Here is a 19,496-nt window from a genome sequence, read left to right on the forward strand (position 1 = left end):
CAGGCTGGAGCCCCGCCGCCTCCGAGCCGTCCCCGGCCGCGGCGGCTCCCACCTGCTGCCCGGCGGGGGACACCGGGCTCCCTGCGAGCGCGTTCGGCCTCGCCCTCTTCCCCCCCGCTCTTTACCGGGCTTGGCCGGACCCTGGTGAAGAAGTAAGCGAGGCGGCAGGCACGACCCCCTCCGTGGCGCTGGCCCTTGTGCTTGTACGCCGGGCTCGGCTCGGGCCCGGCGCCCGGTGCGCCCCCCCCCCGCCCCGGGGGCGGGCAGAGCGCTGGGGGCCGCCGCGGCCGCGCACCGCTCGCTCCCGTCCCCAGGGGCGGGCTGCTGCTCGGTCTCTCCGACACGTAGGGCTGCGAGAGCTGCCGTAGGGATTATCCCTCGGGAAAAGAGTACTTCCTCTTGCCAAAGTTTTAAAGTAAGGCTTGCCTGGTTTGGGTAAATCGAGGTGCCTTCTAGCAGCGTGAATTTCTGGCACCGTAAACGTGTGGAGAAGGGGCATGAGCGCTGTTCAACAAGTCCGTGTACTTGCAGCTATGACTTCCTTGGCAATTCTTACCTCGCTTTAACGTGAGCGTGCTCCTGGTTTTGTCTTAATCCGTGCTTCGCTCCTTGGTCACTTTGAATTGTTAAAGCCACAGACTTACAGTGGAGTACGCAACATGTTTTTGTAAGTTTAATGTGGCTTCCTTTTAAAACATAAATGTCATCTTAAAATAATTTTTGAAGTTGTTATCTGAAGTACTTAAGCATGCGTAATTTTTAAACAACTTCACTGGAAGTGTGTTCCTCATTAAATATGGACTATAGTTGACCTTCCAGCAGAAAATGGATAAAATGGCAATCTTTGTTAGCTGGTGAGCTGTGGAGAGGCTGGAAGAGATAGCATAACTAAAGTGAAATTCACATTAGTATCACTTCTGAGGCAAAGCTTGGGGGGAAAAAAAACCTATTTGAAATCCTGAGAAACTTGCATTTATTAACCAAAAAATACATTTTAGGTTGGGTTTTTGTTTGGTTTTTGTTTTTCCAGTCTCTCTAGCAAAATGTTAATTGAGTCAACGGCTGAACTTTATGAATCATGCCTAGATCTTGTCTGCATGACCGTGATTAGTTCATACGCAGGCTGTTGTGCTCCTGTCACTTTCCTGAAGTCTGTGAAAGAGCTGTTCTGCTTCTTACGGTGTGAAGAACGGATCACCCTCTTCTGGCTCTCCTGAAGGTCTGGGAGAGTCATCTTCTCGCTGACCACCTTCCCTATAGCCAGTACCCTTCTGCCTCTGCTACTGTTCTCAAGATGCATGTATGTGAGAAGCGTGATTTTCTTCACTGTATACATTTTGCAAGTATAAAAACTGTTTGCAAGAAAGCATGGCATTAAAACGCAAACAAAAAGAATTTACCCAGAAAATGGCATGCAATGGAAGGCATTTGACTAGGACTTAAAACAGGAGTGGAAGATTGTTTGAAAGCCTTACGTGTGGAGATGGCCAGGGAATAAAATTGGAAAACCAAATCTCAAATCTGTAGCCACTCATAAAGAGGACGTGGGTACTACTTGAAACTTTTTTATTTTCAGACTGCTACACCGCTTTTTAAAAAAGCATGAGAGCTTGAGAATTTTGATGGTGTTGGGCTAGTGTTTGGAGGCTTAATATTTTGTGGGGTGGGAATGTTATCTTAACCTAACTTCTCCTTACAATGTGTTTTGGAATAAGTACACTTCAGAACTGCAATTCTTGTTTCTGGTGGAAGAACTTGTACCATTTTATTTTTAAAGGAAATAAACCACTTTCTCATTGCACTGAGTACATGCTTTGGCAATATGAAATGTTGATGGTTTAAATTCTAGTATTACAAGATACTGTTTCTGATAGACTTGGCATGTTGGGTAGCTTACAAAAATGAGTTCTTTCTGATTTTTTCTTTGTTCCTTCAAATCCAAAGCTTAGTTCTGGGTATAAGAGCCTTTCAGCTTACTTTGCTTTAATTTGATTGGTTTTTCCATTTCATCACTTCCATTGTTTAGATTGGCTTCGTTCTGTAGTAATCAGACAAGCTATCGTGCCTGAAATAAAAGTTAATAGTTCTGTTTGTGCTGCATTCATCCATAAGCCAGCCTGGGTTTGGATTTCCCATTTCAGTTATAGGCCAGTCTGATTCCTCTTGCTATAATATTAGAGATGTTGATTTTGTAGTTCTGTTGCATGACTGTGGATTAGGATGTTATGTAATTCATGAGCGTTCTTTAAATCCACTCTGTTTCATAGTTGGTAGATGTCCTGGTCCAGTGTTGGTTGTTTTTGTAGTCACTTTTATGTAATTGGCTGTTGCTAAATAGAAATATTTCTAGTAGAAACTGTCATCCATTTTTAGCTGTAGTGTGGCTGGACTCCTTGAAAAGCAGGCCTTCTGCCTACTTCAAATTCTGGTTGCAGGTGTAAAGCCTGGGCCCCTAGAACTGTTAAAGCCAGAACCAGTGCTCTGTACACACTGTATCAGCCCACAGTCTCAGCTCTCAGGTAGTAAGATGCAGTTTCTCAGCCTGATCTCAAGGAGGATCAAAATGGTTGTGACAAGTTTTGTTAATTAAAAAAAACACAAAAAACCCCCCAAAAAACCACACCCGAAGCAAAACAAAAAAAAAACCACCTCAAAACTATACTTCATTGCTAAGCGACTTAGAGCAGTGCCCTGCTGATAATGTTTTAGAGGATCCAGGAGGCTCACGGGCTCCCACACTAACTGAGACGAGGCACCCTTTTGTCAAAACACTGCCTCAGGGACATGGAGTTCTTGCTCTTATCTTTAGAGGGTGTTGTAGAAGAAAGGGTAACTCCCAGTGTTTTATGCAGACAGAAAGAAAAGAGGTAGTGAAGTAACATCCCACTCAAATTTTTAGATGGGTTCTCTCTTCCATGGTGTTCACCTCTAGGTTCAGTGGAAAGACTGTTCCTCTTATGCAGCAAAGCAATAACAAAAAAGGCTGGTTTCTTTGGAGACGGTGTTGAGGTCAGCAGCAGTTCACCCTCTCTGTTTGCTTTCTTTTTTTTTTTTTTAATAGAAACCATTAGACTTGGGAAGCTACTTCAGGAAGAGAAGGTCTGATAAATAAGCATAAACTAAGGTGAAATGAAGGTCTTCGTGGAACTGTGATAGATACCAGTACCTTAAGCAGGCCTATGATGTTTTAAAACTAGTCACCTAAATTTCTCCTGCTTAAAAATGTGTATTTGATGTTTATTTGAGGAAAATAGTTGGATTCTTGGAGCAAGATAAAAATGTTATATAAAACTTCTGTAGGTCTGGGTCAAATTTGGAGTGATTTAGCTGCAAAATGAACATGAGGTATAACAAAAGTGAGGTTCTGCACACAATTTTTACATATGTGTGTTTGCGAGAAAGGAAATTGAATTGTTGCTTATGAACCTTAATTAACTGACTCAATAATCAGATGATTCCCAAGGTAATGAGTTTCAGTGTTTCAGAATCTGACCATGGACCATTTTGCAGTCATGGGTATTTACTGGTCCTTGGGCAGTGGTCATAATCATGCGACTAGTCCTATAGTGAATCACTCAAACTAGTCTGATGCCTCCAAGAAGTAAAGCCTACTAACTCATGTAGAACTGTGAGAAGTTCTGTATCCGAAGTGTTAGAGTTCATCTCTTAACTCCTGTTTTAAGAAAAAAAGGAGACCCGTGGTGGTCAGTGAAACATATTTTCAAGGTAGGTCTGGTAAATACATGTAGTATTTGCATTTGTTTCTTTTGCTTCCCGTGTCCTCTACCACAAGAGTAGCTACAAATGTGTGGAGCACTGCAGTATGTACAGCCGCCTGACCTGAGAAATCTTCTAATAGATTATTATTAACTGAAGTTTATCTGTTGCAGGAACAAAGAAAAAAGCTGCGTGTCCAGGACTTGGTCTGTTTTATACCGTACTGTCTGCCTTCCTTTTCTCAGTGGCCTCTTTATTTCTTAAAAAAATAGAAGATGTACATTCAGTGGAAGTGAGTGCCTTTCGATGTGTTTTCCAAATGGCATTTGTTCTTCCTGGTTTAATATATTACAAGTAAGTGTGGCAGATGTTTAAAGTTACTTCTTAAAAATAGATCTAGAATTATCACTCACTTAAATCAGATTGTAATATTACTTTAATTCAGACTTCAGTTGTGTAACTGCATTGTTTTGGATTAGTTGATGGTTTCTTAATACAATTCAGAAAACAAAATCTTTGACTCCCTGAATTGTAGAGGTTTCTGCAGGGATTATATCAAATGTAGTGATCTTCCATGAAGTGGTGTTCTTAAAAAATAGAAGGTAATTTGTAGATACTCTTGGGTTGTTTTTGCAAGCAAAAAATTAATAGCTAGAAGAACAGGTTCTGGACTCTGAATGTGATTGCGTGTGGTGATGGGAGTAAATTGGTCTGTGATCAGACAGTTAAAAATATTTTGATATTCGAGATAAATCCCTCATCTAGAGAAGTGTGTACAATCTAGAAGGGTGTGTACATTTAAATGTGATTGGATGTTGGTCATGAAACAAGCAAGCCAGTGACATTAATGTGACATTTCTGTTTTTCAGAACAGGGTTTTTGGGACCAAAAGGTAAAAGAATTTTTCTTTTCTTCCGAGGATTCCTTGGCTCTAGCGCAATGATTCTTCTCTACTATGCTTTCCAAGTCATGCCACTAGCTGATGCCACTGTTATAACTTTTAGCAGTCCTGTTTTTACATCATTGCTGGCATGGATCTTTCTCAAAGAGAAATACAGTATTTGGGATCTTCTGTTTACCCTCTTCGCAATCACTGGAGTAGTTCTTATTGCCAGACCACCATTTCTGTTTGGGTCAAACGTTACGGGGATTGAAGGAAGTTATACAGATCACCTTAAAGGAACTATAGCAGCGATCACAAGCACAGTATCTGCAGCTTTGACTTTTGTTATACTAAGGAAGGTGGGAAAATCTGTGCATTATTTTTTGTCAATTTGGTATTATGCAGTCATTGGTTTAATTGGATGTGTTATAGCATTGTTTGTTATGAATGAATGGCGTTTACCATACTGTGGTAAAGATAGGGTTCTTCTAATATTAATAGGCTTGCTAGGGTTAGGGGGTCAGATATTTCTCACAAAAGCATTACAGATAGAGAAAGCTGGACCTGTAGCCATAATGAAAACAATGGATGTGGTGTTTGCTTTTATTTTACAAATTCTTTTTCTCAATCATCTACCAACTTGGTGGACTGTGGGAGGTGCCCTTTGTGTAGTAGCTAGTAGTTGTGGAACTGCCATTCGTAAGTGGCGACAAAGCTTGAAAAAAGCTAAACAAAATGAAATATAACAATACAGACACTTAACTCATTACAGAAACAAGCAATCTTGAAATATATATACAATATTTATTTTTATTTATTTTAAATATCTCATTTACCAAGTTATATCCAATAAAATGTTGATTTAAAAAAAAAAAGCCAAATTGAAGATGTTTTTACAACTGATTAGATATATGCTTTTCTTATATTTAGGCATGCAAATATGAGAAGTAGAAAGATATTTAAAAGTTGTTTGCTTCCTGTCAAAAGTGGACAATAGTTTTTTGGTTATTATTTTCCTACAATACCTGATTCTCCACTTCTTAGACCCTTTCTCTATTCTTCTGAGCAGTGCAAATCAGTCTCCCAGGCTTACTTAATACTATTCTGTGCTTGATTACCAGAGGGACTGCAGTACAAAAGTTAGAAGGGAACAAAGAGTTATAATCCTATAGACATCCAACTTTTATAGAACAGATGAAGCTTGCATATTTACAAGCTTTCTATTTTTTTTTCCACAAAACAGATGCCAAATGGGGATTTATTTTTAATTTGGATTCTAAAAGAACAAAGGCTATTTCATCTTTCCAAGCAATATCCAGGGAAAATTAACTTGTGAAAATTATCTATCAGCTTTGCTTTCTTTTAAAACAAATTTTAAATGTTTGCACTTGCTTTACAGGCATAATGAAACAACCTAATCCCTTTTTTTAATGTGATTTTCCCAATAAATGTGTCTTTAGTTGCTGCAGTCTCGGTGATGCAAGACAACAGTTGATTGTATACCACTTGTAAATTAGCTATTTCTTGTGGTATGGAATGTTATTCTGTAGCTGCAGTTTTCTTTATTCTATGCAAAAAATTATATTTTTTAGATATTTAACATAGGTTATTTTAAATGCTGCTTATGACCCTTTTGTTTAGATTCTTTTGTACAAAAGTTCTTTGTGAGACCAAGTTTAAGTCTTCTTGGCCCTCATAAAGTTAGGAGGATTTACAATAAAGCATTTGCCTATATCCTAAGAATTTACAAGAGTGCAGAGTAATTACAGTTACAGAGAAAATGCAGGTTGGCCAAGATCATAGCAGAGATTGTACAGAACAGGTTTGAGGAGAGCTTGATGGGAGGGTGGAGCTATGCATACACATCTCATGCCATGGAGGCATCCGCACTACATCAGACAGAGCTAGTGGGCAGCTACAGCCCCATTTCTCCAGCTGGCCCTTTTGAATCTGCACTTAGTCACTTCTCTTACACATCTTCTCACTTTTGTAGGCTTTATCTTGATAGCAACAAATACTAAGAAAACAGGCTTGTGTTATTGATCTTTGTGTCCTTCATGTTTGAGGAGGAATATATGTTTAATATCAGGTAGAGGGATTTTCCCAAATGGAATCTTAGGTACTTTTGAGTCTTGTCTCAGTAGTGCTTAAAGAAAATTTTAACTTCGGTCTTTATTTGGTCCTTTGCATCATCAGGTGGTTTTCAGTTATTTACTCACTCTAGTGTTTTTTCTGAAGGAGAATGCTGTGTTCTGTAGACTTGATACATTTTTTTTTTTCAAAATCACTAAAGGTGGCAGGTGTTTCCTTATTTTGATTTACTCCAGTCACATATCTTTTCTTTTGCCAATAAGCATTGCATCCCAGCAGGACAGATCTAGGGACCTGAGTCCCGAAGGACTGGAATGTGTATAGTACTTTGGGATGTATCTGGGTGTGAGGAGCCATCTTTGTGCAAGATTCTGTATGTAGACCAGCACACTGAATCCGTATATGTTTATGGACATGAGCAGACTCCACTTGAGTGATAGAATCAGTTCCTGCTTATAGCTGTCCATTCTCTGCTTCTTCTGAAGGCTAAAGTTCAGCTACTGCTGACAAGGTCAGGAGTAAGTATGAGCTGCTTTTGCATCTCTTTAAAGCCTGATGTAGTAACAAAATTCCAGTTTGGCACCCGTTTCACTTAGTACTTGAAATTGTAAACTAGGATTATTTCTTCTGCTGCTCAGCCATCACTGCCATTGAGCAACAGGTTTCAGGGGAGGGAAGGAAAACAGACTGCATTTTTTATGGCTTCACTTCATGTTTAATATGCATGTGTTTGAATTGACAGTTATTAAGGTGTAGTTCCAAAGCAGTTCATATTGATGTCAACTTGGGTTGTCAGCTGGTCCTGCTCCCTCCCGTTGGCTCCGTGCTCAGGCTTATGTGGTTGTGTAGTGAGCTGGGAGCTGATCCAGCTACATAACTTTTTAGAAGGTTGCTGGAGAGGGCAAAACCAGAGTAGCCTGAACTTGGTGACAGTGTGAAAACATTAGGAAGGGGAATTAGATAATAGTTTAAATTACAGAGTATGAATGCTGCTTTGTCAGTACAGAATAAAAATGATGTGGAAGTTTATATCAAAAAAATCTTTAGGTCATGTGATTTCAATGAATCTTGTTTACACTTAATAGAGAAGAGCAGACTACTGAAGAAAGGACTGCTTCCTTGCCCTTAACAAAGCTGACCTGAAATCAACAACCTGATAGAGAGATTGGTAATTTTTCTCTCAAGTTCTTGCAGAAACTCTTTTGATATATTTCCATACCTGTAGTGCCAAAAACCCCAGATGACTTTTTTTTTCTTTGTCCAAACCTATAGGGTTTCCTTATGGCTCCATCTACTTATTTCCTTTTGCTGTTCCTAAAACTTCCTAAATACTTAAGTTGTTAAAATAATAATTTAAACAAGATCCTATGTTAGAGAACATTGTCTTTTTTTGGAACATTATTTTGATTTTGATCCATCTTTTAGAGAATTGTTTAACTGGTGTGAGAATGAAGGACTTGACTAGGGCTTCTCTAGTCATAAAGCATGACAAGCTAGCTTCTGTAACTAGCTTTTCTAGATGATTTTGGGGATGGAAGACATTTAAGCTTTAAGTTTTTTTCAACCACCTCAATTTTAAAATTTTACTTCCTCTCAAATGTAGGTTGAAAGCCTAAATTTTAGTTGGAAGCCTTGAAAAGAATGAAATTATACAAAAATATGGATACTTGAAAATGTTGGGGGTTTTTTTAATTGAAAATATTTCTTACAATTCCTGTGAAGATGGTCAAACTTTTTTTTTTTTTCTTCCGGAGCTTAACAGTTTGAGGATCAGAATGAAACTGGCTGAGCCTTGATTCTTTCAGATTCTGATTTTTCCTTTTTTTTTTTTTTCCTCTTTTCCTGGATAGATTTTTACTTTCAAAATCTTTTTTAGCTTTTTAAGTTTTAATACAGCAAGTTTCTCAGGGTCAAATGTTATTTTTCTGAGCTTTGAGTCAGAAATATATTATTAATGTTAATCACCTGTATTTTTAAGTTTGATAAATGTACTTTTCTAATAGGAAGTCCTTCCTTTGTAATATGATGGAATGTTGTTGGATTGCAATTGCTATGCTATAGAGTTAAGTTTCTCTTGAATTTCAACATATTAATTCAATGTACTGGTTTCACTGGATCCTGAATAGAAAGAGTAATAATTAATTATTGGTTATTTTGCACATAAACACAGGGTAAAAAGATTTGGTTGTTACTGATGCATCACAAGCATGTTTCTTATGTTCTTTACTATGCAAAACACCATAATCATCTGTTGTCTTCAGTGGGACTTTATAGCCTTAAAGCCTTATGTACCTGACCCTTCTAGAGAAAGCTGATGGCTGAAAAAGCTACGTACTGTCACTGTGCAGCAGCCAATTCCTTTCAGGTTAAGTTGGTTGTCAGAGTATGCTCCAAAAGCTCTCTAAATACATCTACCCTAAGAATTTGACAAGCTTGTTGTGTAGGCAAGGGCAGTCTACATAATTAAAATATATTTCCCGCATTTGTCTAACACCAGGCACGAAGTAACTTCAGCATAACAGCATTGGTGAAATAACTAGTTCAATGTGCCATTTTTCTTCTGAAACTAGGTTCTTTCCCAATTCCAAAAACTGTTCTAAGATGGCTCTTCCTGTAATTGATAATGACAAGATGGATAGTACTACCCTTGATCATCATTTAGTATAAACACTTCCCCCCCTGCAGTAGCGTCTCTTCCTTGAGCTGTTGTTCAAGAACTGTCTGTTGGAAGAAAGCTTATTTCTAGAGAGGCAGCCTCTTAAAAAAGTTATTTCCTTGCTAACTAGCAGTAGTTAACCAGGAAGAGTCTGTTTTCCAGTTCTCTAACCATGGTAGGCTCATCTGTGGCATCAGTCCCACAAGGGTAGTAGAAGCACGATCTCTGTCCCTGCATGGATTCAGGGTTGGTAATGCTGACAGCAGATGTGCAACACTGACTTCAGCAGGATGTTGCAGTTACCAGCAGAATGTTTTTGTGGTCATTAACTGCCTGTCCATCCAAAGAAAAGTTGTGGCTTTATGTTCCTGCAGATGCAGGTAACTTCAGGGTGGAACATACATAGACTTCTATGGTGATAACACTTCTGTGTATCAGAATGAATAATTTCTGATGTTATATGAGTTATTGCTTGACAAAAAGGGGGTAAAAACACCCTCAGCATTTATTAAAGGATTTTTACTATGTCCTATATATTGTTAAATATATGTTGAATGATACGTTTTGTAGAAGTTACTGGCTTTGTTATGTAGTAGTATATTTTTATAGACAATTCTTGTATATTGAAATGTTAAGAATATTTTCCTAAGAGTTTTATATTCCTCATTGCTAATAAAATGAACCTGAAGAATTAATCTCTGGTTTTGCATTGATTACTAGAACATATTTGAATGTAGTGATGGTAAAAGCTTTATGAAATAACTGTTAATCAGCCACTGTTAAATGTGAACATATGCCTCAAATTCTGCTACTATTAGCATGCTGCATCACTTTTTCTGCCCTGCAACAAGCTAGAGCTGAAAAGAAGCTCCATCATCTTCCATACAGAAATTTCTTAACTGGAAACACTGTGGCATTGACAGGTCAGTAAAGTTAAATTTTCCTGTGTCCAAGTGGCAATTTGTTTTTGTGGGGTTTTAGTTTTATTTCTTTACATCATGATTTGAATTCGAGTCTTGTCACTTCTGTCACAAGGTGATACTTAATTCTTCCCAGTGCTTCCCATTATCTAGTGTTTCAATAATTAAATTAACTTCTCACCAAAGTGAAAAAAGCAGAAAAAAAGATTTACCTCATTTGCAAAACCACCACCATTGCTAAATATTACCAAAAGCTTGTAGTAATTTTTTAATTACCCTTATAACAGTGCTTCCTCCTGCAGTGCTGTCTGGTTTTGTAAGAGCAGAAGGTAACAACTGGATAAGGGTATTAGCCTACTTGAGAGCTTTGTGCATATAATGAATCTTTATTTCTGGGCATGACTTGACTTAGCATTATAGAAAGAGAAATAGATGAGGGAAGCCGAGATAACATAGTGGGGAATTACTAGGAGTGTTAGCTTGTCTATCCAGCACCCTCATCTTCACCTTACATGCTCAAAAATTAACTCATTGTAGGATGACTTGACACCATCTGTTTCTGAGGCTCTTAAGGAAAAGCAAAGTACTTCCAAGAGTGCTTACTGTGCCAGGCATAGGCAGGAGAAGAATAATTGTGAAATAATTTTGTGGAGAAAATTTCCTACTTTCTCTTGGCAGTTCTGTAGGTTCTTTGGAACAACTATAAATATGTAATATATAATATACAGAAATTTAAGCTTTAAGGGAAGGGGGGGGAAGAGCTTTTTGGATAGACAACATTAAAATCTTCCTTATTTACAAATGGATAGTGACATAGTACATGAAGAGATGACGGCTATTACTAAATACTAAGACTCGTGAAAAAAAATTCCAGAATTATGTCTACCCACTCAAAAAAAAGCAAAGGGAAAAGGGATCAAAGGATTTCAAAGGAAAAAGCATTCCCATTATTACTTGGAAAACAAACTTCACTAAAGTTGCAAAATAGTTATGAACAGCGCTAGTTATCCCCTTATTGACTTGATAAAGCATTCTTACAATCCTGAGCATGGGAAGCAGTACATGAGATACAATATGCAGATGAACCGTTCAAATAAGTTTCAGTTGATTCTTTTGATTCTTCACTTTCTGACACTACTGAATGAAGTTCCTACATTATCCTGTCAAGTAACAGTAGAATCTGGAAAGGATAATGAGAAACTACTTTGTCATCTGAGCTTACGTACTGAGCAAAGGCAAAATGAGAGATCTGAGTTCTTGCCCTGCTGGTATAAAGTGATTGTGGGGTCTGTGAAAGAGGTGGAAAGAAGACGCATGATTTCTGGTCAGCGAGTATGAAGTTCATTTTTCACTCTGTATTGTGATTGTTCTGTCAGTAGGTGGGGCTATCTCTCTTAATTTATTCCTTAATGTGTAGGATTAAACCCTGTTAAAAATCCAGATCCACAGTTTTGGACAACCGAAGTTTCAGTACAGTGTGATGTACACAATGTAAATACCTAAATTTAAATAGGAGTCGAAATGCTATTGAAGCACTTAAATGACTATACAGAATGCTGCTCAGCAGACCTCTGAATAATCTCTTAAACTCTTTTTGCTGATGTTTTAAACTGCATCCTGCACCCCCTCTGAAAGCAAAACATTCTAGAGGGTACAGGAGGACTTTGGCAATGCTCTCTGAAATTCTGGGGAACAAGGGGAGTGCGGGCCTGCCACCTTCCTGTGAACGTCAGTGAATTGGGAGGGAATGTTGTAATGAAATTAGACATCTCGTCAGTAATGATGTTACTGGATATGATCCAGTCTGTATATCTAGCATATGTCCTAAGCATTCTTTAAAAAAAACAAACACCCAAACCCAAAGCACCCCACCCCCTGAAAAAAAATGGGAATAACAAGTATATTTTTGCTATTAAATTCTTTAGGGTAATTTGTGATGAGTTAGGATGAATTTAGGCTACTAGTTCTACTTTTGCACAGAAATAAAGCATATACGCTGTCCGAGTAGTTGCAGCAGGTTGTAGCTATTGCCCCGTTTTTCTCCTGTTTGACAAGGGGATTTAAAAAAAAATTCTGTTCCACTCTGATTTTTACCTTGGGGCTGGGATGAGACCCCTGCATAGTTATTGAGCAGGTTCCTGGTGCAGGCGCTGAGGCAGTGAGGCCCTGTACATCTTCTAGCACCTCATGCCCCGGGCCCTACTGCCAAATATTTGCAATGCCAGGGTTTCCCAGTAGCTGTGTTGCTCTGGTGTCATGGTTTAACTCCAGCCGGCAGCTCAGCCCCACACGGCTGCTCGCTCACTTCACGCAGTGGAATGGGGGAGAGAATCAGAAGGATACAAGTGAGAAAACTCGTGGGTGGAGATAAAGACAGTTTCATAGGTAAAGCAAAGGCCACACACGCAAGCAAAGCAAAACAAGGAATTCATTCACCACTTCCCATGGACAGGCAGGTGTTCAGCCATCTCCAGGAAAGCAGGGCTCCACCATGCGTAACAGTTACTTGGGAAGACAAACGCCATCACTCCAAATGTCCCTCCCTTCCTCCTCATTCCCCCAGCTTTATGTGCTGAGCATGTCATATGGTCTGGAATATCCCTGTGGTCAGTTGGGGTCAGCTGTCCCGGTTGTGTCCCCTCCCAACTTCTTGTCCCCCCCGGCCTCCTCGCTGGTGGGGTGGGGTGAGGAGCAGAAAAGGCCTTGACTGTGTGTAAGCACTGCTCAGCAGTAACGAAAACATCTCAGCGTTATCAACACTGATCCAAAAGACAGCCCCATACTAGCTACTATGAAGCAAATTAACTCTATCCCAGCCAAAACCAGCAGGTCTCGTCAGCCCAACGGAGGGGTGTGGGCAGGACTGAGTGGGCTGGAAGAGCCTCTTCAGTCAGACCAGCTGATGAAGTGGGAAGTCATGCAAGCTTTCGAGCGTAGAGGCACCACACTTGAAGCCTGGTAGAGCTGGGAGTGGTTGTTCCAACTTCTTCATTTAAGAGATGGAAATATTAGAAAGGGAGGAGGTGGTACATTTAACTACTGCAGCTAGCTAGAAAAAAAATATTTGTCAACTTGTTTTCCTTTGCAAGGTTGGCTGGAGGATTTTTTTGCTGGTGTTAGCTGGCACTGGTAGGGGTTGTTCTATTTAATAGGAAGTACTGTACAGATTTTGGGAAGCTAATCAACATTAAAGGAGAGGAAAACCTGTTAAATATTACTTGGAAAGGCTATGTGACAAATCTATTTTATTTCATATAAAGTGCACTGTAAATCAGACATTAATATTTACTTTCTGCTTTCCCATTTGTAATTTATTTCTTAAAACAAATATTTCTTTATATTACCATAAAAACTGTGCAGTCACTATTGAGTTTTGATCAGGAAGTGAAGGAAAAAGCTGTATGCTTTTAAAAAGTAATCCTGATTGTGTAATTTTTTTTCGTATTACCAGAAATATTTCATGCCAACCAACACCTTGTAATAGATGTGTGTTCAATTTCTTCATTAACATCATCTTTATATAATATGAATAAGGCCCTATGTTCCACTATTTGTAGTAATGTATGTAGGAAGTCCATATGAAAACACTTGGACGACATTTCTTTACTTTTGCCATATGGCAAAACATTTTCTTCATTATTAAAAATGGAAAGTGATAAAGAAATACTACAATCTGAAATCTCCTATGGGAGGACTATAAATAGCAAGGTAGCCTTTTCTACCCCAGAAGCCTGGTTTGCTCATGTGATTCATCTCACTATTTTGCTTTATTTGCCAGAACCACATAGCTGTATTTCCCTTGCAGTTCATTAGTTCTTTGTCTGTACTAAAGGTGGCTAATTTCAATTTATGATGTTATCAGCAACAGTTAGGCTGTGTTGTATTTTCAGGGAAGGAAGGAAAGAAGGTGTGAAATATATGTATATTTATATATATTTTTATTTTTTTTTTAAGCTCTGCAAACTGTAAGATTTACAGATTAACTGTGGTTCCTGCATCAGCAGAACTTGTAAATTTTAATGTAAATGTGTATCATAAATAATCTTGACCCAACTTTAGAGAACAGCCTCCTGTATCTTGCATTCACTTGAGGGGGGTGGGGGGGAGAAAAGGCAAAGGAAAAGTGTGAAGGAAAATCTTTGTTCTCTCACTGGCAAGTACTCTGTACCAAAACTGTCCCGAAGAACCCTGTCTGTGTGATTGGGTGCAGATTTAAGGAAGAGAAGGGACAGTTTGTTCTCTGCTAATTATATAAGAATACCCTAGACAGTGTGTTGCTTGCTTCAGATTATAGCTCGTATCCCAGGGTTAGCATGGAAGAAGATAGGAAAACTGGTGTTAAACCCACAGTTTTGTTTCCTTAGTATGTCTTTATTGAAATCTGGAAACCTTGGTTTTGAGGTAGTGGATGCTACTTTATGTTAGCCTGTAGCTCTTTAGATGTCAGAGTTTTGATCAACAAAGTTATATACTGTTTTCCTCGAGAGGAATATACTTGCCAATTTGATTCAGCTCTTTTAAATTTTCTAGAGGACTCTTTGGTCTTTCTAAGTTTTGTGATGTCCACAGATATTTTGTAGCATATTTTTAAAATTTGCCTTTTTTCTCCTTTTATTGGATATTTAGAGCTTCTTTCAGGATTGAAAACATTTATTTGCAGTCTTTACTGATCAGTTTTTGTGAGAACACATATTTCCTTTTTCATACGCACACTTACAAATATGTTCCAGGTAAGTAATTGATGAAAAAGTGTTATTCACATTTCATTTCTTCCACTGAAATGTTTTTAGTGCATTAGGAACTTCTAGACAGAAGCATGAAAGATTACACTGCACTTCTTAAAATTACAGCCTAGTTCTCTTTCTCTTGAGGTTAATGGATTTTTTTAGGCCCCTTAATTTGTATATAGATCATACCATGCTTACATACAATTTGCTGTAAAGAGCAGCAGCTGCCTTCAGTTTCTCACTCGTGCTTAGACTGTCATCTGTTAGACGTGGAAGTGAGGGTGGCTACCATGCTTGTACCCTCGAGGGGACAGGAATATTGGGTGTGCAGTGACAGCACACAAAAAAGGGAATACAGCATTACAGATCGGTCAGGACAATCCAAACGTCTCCTAATCCTGCATATAGTAAAGATTAATGTGATTTGGAGATCATCAATCTTATGCTCACTGTCCCCTCAAAAGCTCCCGTTGATGGACTGTTCACTGGAAAGCCGATGACATTTACAACACACTAGCAGCTTGGAAACTTGAAATCGGGAGGAGATACCAACACTGTACTATCTTCAGAAATCCTAGAAATTTATATCTTGGACAAATGGTTTATCAAGCCTTTCCCATACCAGCCCCTTTCCTAAACAATTTGGTTCTTTAGCAACAGTTTTACTATCATAATCTGGATGGCAACTTTTCTGCATGTGATCTTAGGTCATTAGTTTAGAATCTGGTGGTACTTGTGTTTAGTTTTATTATTTACTTTTTTTTTCTTTACCTCTCAATTTTATTTTTACAACTTTTGTGATAATTTCAGGTGTACTTATATTAGTATGTTATCACACTTTGAGGAATTTTTGGCTAGGTTGTTTGGGATTTTCAGTATTAGATGCCTCATAACCACATGTATTTATTTTCTTAGCCTTAGCATATGATTCCAAGTTGTAATTAGTGCCTCAGTGTTAAAGTGTACCAGCGTGTCTATAAAACACAGCATATGGATATTTTGATGAAAGGAAATTGGGAGATACTGCTTTTATAAACCTGAAAGCTGCAGAGCAGATGTGGAAGGAATTACAGCAAAGAATCTCAACTGGCATATAAAACAGAAGCTGAAGTTTATTTTGTTTTTATTATAAAAGAAAGAACACTTTACTAAGGTTCTGTTGTATTTAAGGTTACACAAAATTGAGTTTTCAGGACTAGCTGTGAAACTGTGCACTGATGTGACAATGGAACAAGGCAAAATTTTTCCTTTAAATATTTAGTACTAGAAATACGTATTTTTAGAATTTACAGTAAATTTAATAATGTTCCCTTTGGGGGGAGAAGACTATAATAGATATTGCAAAATTCATGTCTTATTTTAATTTCATGAGCAAAGAGCAAAATAGTGATTACCCTTTTTTGCAGTCTGATTGTCTGGCTTCTTTCATGGAAAGTCCTGGTCATATATACTCACTTCTGAATAACTATTAAGGTTAACCACAAGTGTTCCCATACTCTCACATTTTCAACACCTAATCAGCCAGCCTGACTTTGTAGAAAACAGTAGATTATTATTTACTTACCTTTTATAGATTTCAGTGAAGCATTGAAGTGCCTACCAGGCTAAAACATGGGTGCTATTACAGTGCTAAAAGATTTTTCTCACTTTAATTTCAATTAATTTGTTAGTGTAATGCTACATTAGAACTGCAATGAATTACTATTCAGTGTGAAATACTATTCATGACCTCTCAGAATAATTTAGGCAGATAACAGACTTATTTCCTTTTCATAAACCTACTGTTTAGAGCAATATGCTCATTATTTTTGATTCTGTTGTTAGCACTTCTAAAAAGAAAGATGATGTGGCAAAACCGCATGCATCTTTTATGTCCCTAAGTATCAGGGAAATTATGTTGAATTTATGTATCAAGCAAATGCTGCTAGTAGTATAACTATATGTTGCTATGAGAAACAGCATGTACACAAGCACAGTGACAGCAAAACCAATATATTAACAAAACTACAATGGAATTTAATCTAAAATGTGGATTGCTTTTAAATGTAAAATTACAGGATGTGGTCTTCCATCATTGATGGAGAAGATGGATCCTTCAACATATTAACTGTCAGATACTTATTCTTGAGCTTTTTTTTTTTTTTTTTTTGCTAGTATCAAATGTCAAAATAGTGGGCAAAGCAAGACCTTTTCTTACATGTCCAGAATTCATGTGTGCTAGCAAATGCTAATCAAAGCTGGCAAAAAAAAAAAAAAAGTAATTGGTTACACATTGGAATATCTGAATAGTCCATTCATATGTTTTCTTTATAAAATTGATTCAGTTTTATTTTTGCCAGATTCAATAAAATAACAGTTTAAATACATGTTGGAATCTATTTCAGTTCAATAGCTTTTAATGAGAAAAACATCACTGAAGAACTAAATTTGAAAAAGACACACGACGCAGCAGGCTCTTTTAAACACTGGGTTGTATAACCAAAACCTCCTCGGTTTCCTGAACATTGTCTGAATTATGCTTTCTGTTTGGAAGCCATCCATCTGCAATAGAAATGAGGGATCCCAGAATGCAAGAGTGATAAGGACAAAATTGCCTCTGTGTTATGTGACACGGGAGCGAGGCTTCTAGCCCAAGTTAACTCCTTGTAAGATGTAGTTCACAAATTCCCCAGCAAAGACTGAAGATTGATCTAGCCCTATGAATGTGTCCTGCTTTTGGCTGGGATGGAGTTAATTATCTTCCTAGTAGCTGGTATAGTGTTATGTTTTGGGTTCAGTATGAGAAGAATGTTGATAACACACTGATGTTTTCAGTTGTTGCTAAGTAGTGTTTAGTCTAAAGTCAAGGATCATTCAGCTTCTCATGCCCAGCCAGCAAGAAGGCTGGAGGGGCACAAGAAGTTGGGAGGGAACACAGCCAGGGCGGCTGACCCAAACTGGCCAAAGGGATATTCCATACCATGTGATGTCATGCCCAGTATATAAACTGGGGGGAGTTGGGCAGCGGGGGGATCGCTGCTCGGGAACTAACTGGGCATCGGTCAGTGAGTGGTGAGCAATTGCATTGTGCATCACTTGTTTTGTATATTCCAATCCTTTTATTATTATTATTGTCATTTTATTATCATTATTATTATCATTATTGGTTTCTTCCTTTCTGTTCTATTAAAGTGTTCTTAGCCCAGGAGTTTTACTTTTTTTCCCAATCCTCTCCCCCATCCCATTGGGTGGAGGGGAAGTGAGTGAGTGGCTGTGTGGTGCTTAGTTGCTGGTTGGGGTTAAACCATGACAGAATGGCACGCTCACTTTCAACTCTCCTTTAAATTCCGTCACCTACTACTCACCTTGTCAATGTACTTCCTTTTCCCTGTCTAAACACTGTTTTGTTAACAATCATACAAATCTCTGTGTGTGTATTACCTCTTTTTCTAGGATATTACCTCCCCAAACCAGTTATTAAAGTTTTGTGTCCTGATTTTTGAGTGCCCTTATTCCCGAACACATCCCCTTCCCAAAAGCAAATGCATTTTTAGGACTTCTTCAGCCAGCTAGTGGTATTGGTAGCAGATTAAAGTGCATTACATGTAAGGTCATTCCTCAACATTTGTAAGATGTCTGCTTGCAAGTATTTGCATAAGGTAGGAAAATAAAATAAATATGAAACAAACACATGATGAAGACATTCAGAGTATGTGAATTCTGAAATATGTTTTTACTAGATTAAACAGCAAAAGTTGTCAGTTATTTTTTTTAAACTCTACCCTAATTCATAAGAATGATATAGAAGCTTATAAAACTCATTTATGTTTAGACTTTATCACACAGAATTTTATGTCCCAGCATTAGACTGTAAAAAGCACTACCTAAATATCTACTTTCAGGATGAGGCAAACTCTCAGTTGAATTGTGTATGCCAACATTATACAAAACTTTGGTCTGTTTTGCAGCCTTTATACGTTAGTAATTCCAGCAACTTGAGTTTTTCTTGGAAAGCTGGAAGTAACTTAGATATGCTTGGGGTTTTTTACAAGGTTTATAATGTTTCTTCTCAAGTAGTCTTGGAAGAATCAGGTAATACCCAGGTTTGTACTTTGAAACAGATGTCAGTTTCTGCAAAATGTATTTTTATCATGATATTACTAATTTCAAGAAGGTTTTGTATTATACACATGTAAAAATCTCATAATTTGATGCTAAGACTGTATAGCATTAGGAAGTAAGAATTGCTTATTTCAAGCATTAAAATTTTAATTAAAGATTAATCTTAGTCTTGAGCTGATAACCTTTCATCTACAGGTATATCCTTTAAGAATATCTAGAGAAGCAACAGAAAATAAAATGGCTGTGGACATTAAACTTTGTGTGTATGTGCAATAAATAGATTACACATAAAATGGCCTTATTTGGCTATAGTGAGAATACATGTTTTCTGTAGCACAAAAGACAAATTATACTAATATCAAATAGCAGAATTAAGTCCTAAAAGAAGAGCAGCCTATTGG

The 19,496-nt window shown here is 37.9% G+C and overlaps 1 protein-coding gene across 1 annotated transcript in view; it reads left to right on the forward strand.

Annotated features, from left to right (window-relative positions):
• SLC35G1 (solute carrier family 35, member G1) overlaps nucleotides 1–5,075 on the forward strand; it is a 5,538-nt gene extending 463 nt beyond the window's left edge. The window contains exons 2-3 of the mRNA XM_010564936.1: nucleotides 3,891–4,071; nucleotides 4,637–5,075. Coding sequence (XP_010563238.1) covers nucleotides 3,891–4,071; nucleotides 4,637–4,652 — 197 coding nt within the window. The 3' untranslated portion in view covers nucleotides 4,653–5,075. The remainder of the gene's footprint in view (nucleotides 1–3,890; nucleotides 4,072–4,636) is intronic.
• The last annotated feature ends 14,421 nt before the right edge of the window (nucleotides 5,076–19,496 follow it).

This window comes from Haliaeetus leucocephalus, unplaced genomic scaffold (assembly GCF_000737465.1).
Source record: "Haliaeetus leucocephalus isolate CR32 unplaced genomic scaffold, Haliaeetus_leucocephalus-4.0 Scaffold184, whole genome shotgun sequence".
NCBI classification, from domain to species: domain Eukaryota; kingdom Metazoa; phylum Chordata; class Aves; order Accipitriformes; family Accipitridae; genus Haliaeetus; species Haliaeetus leucocephalus.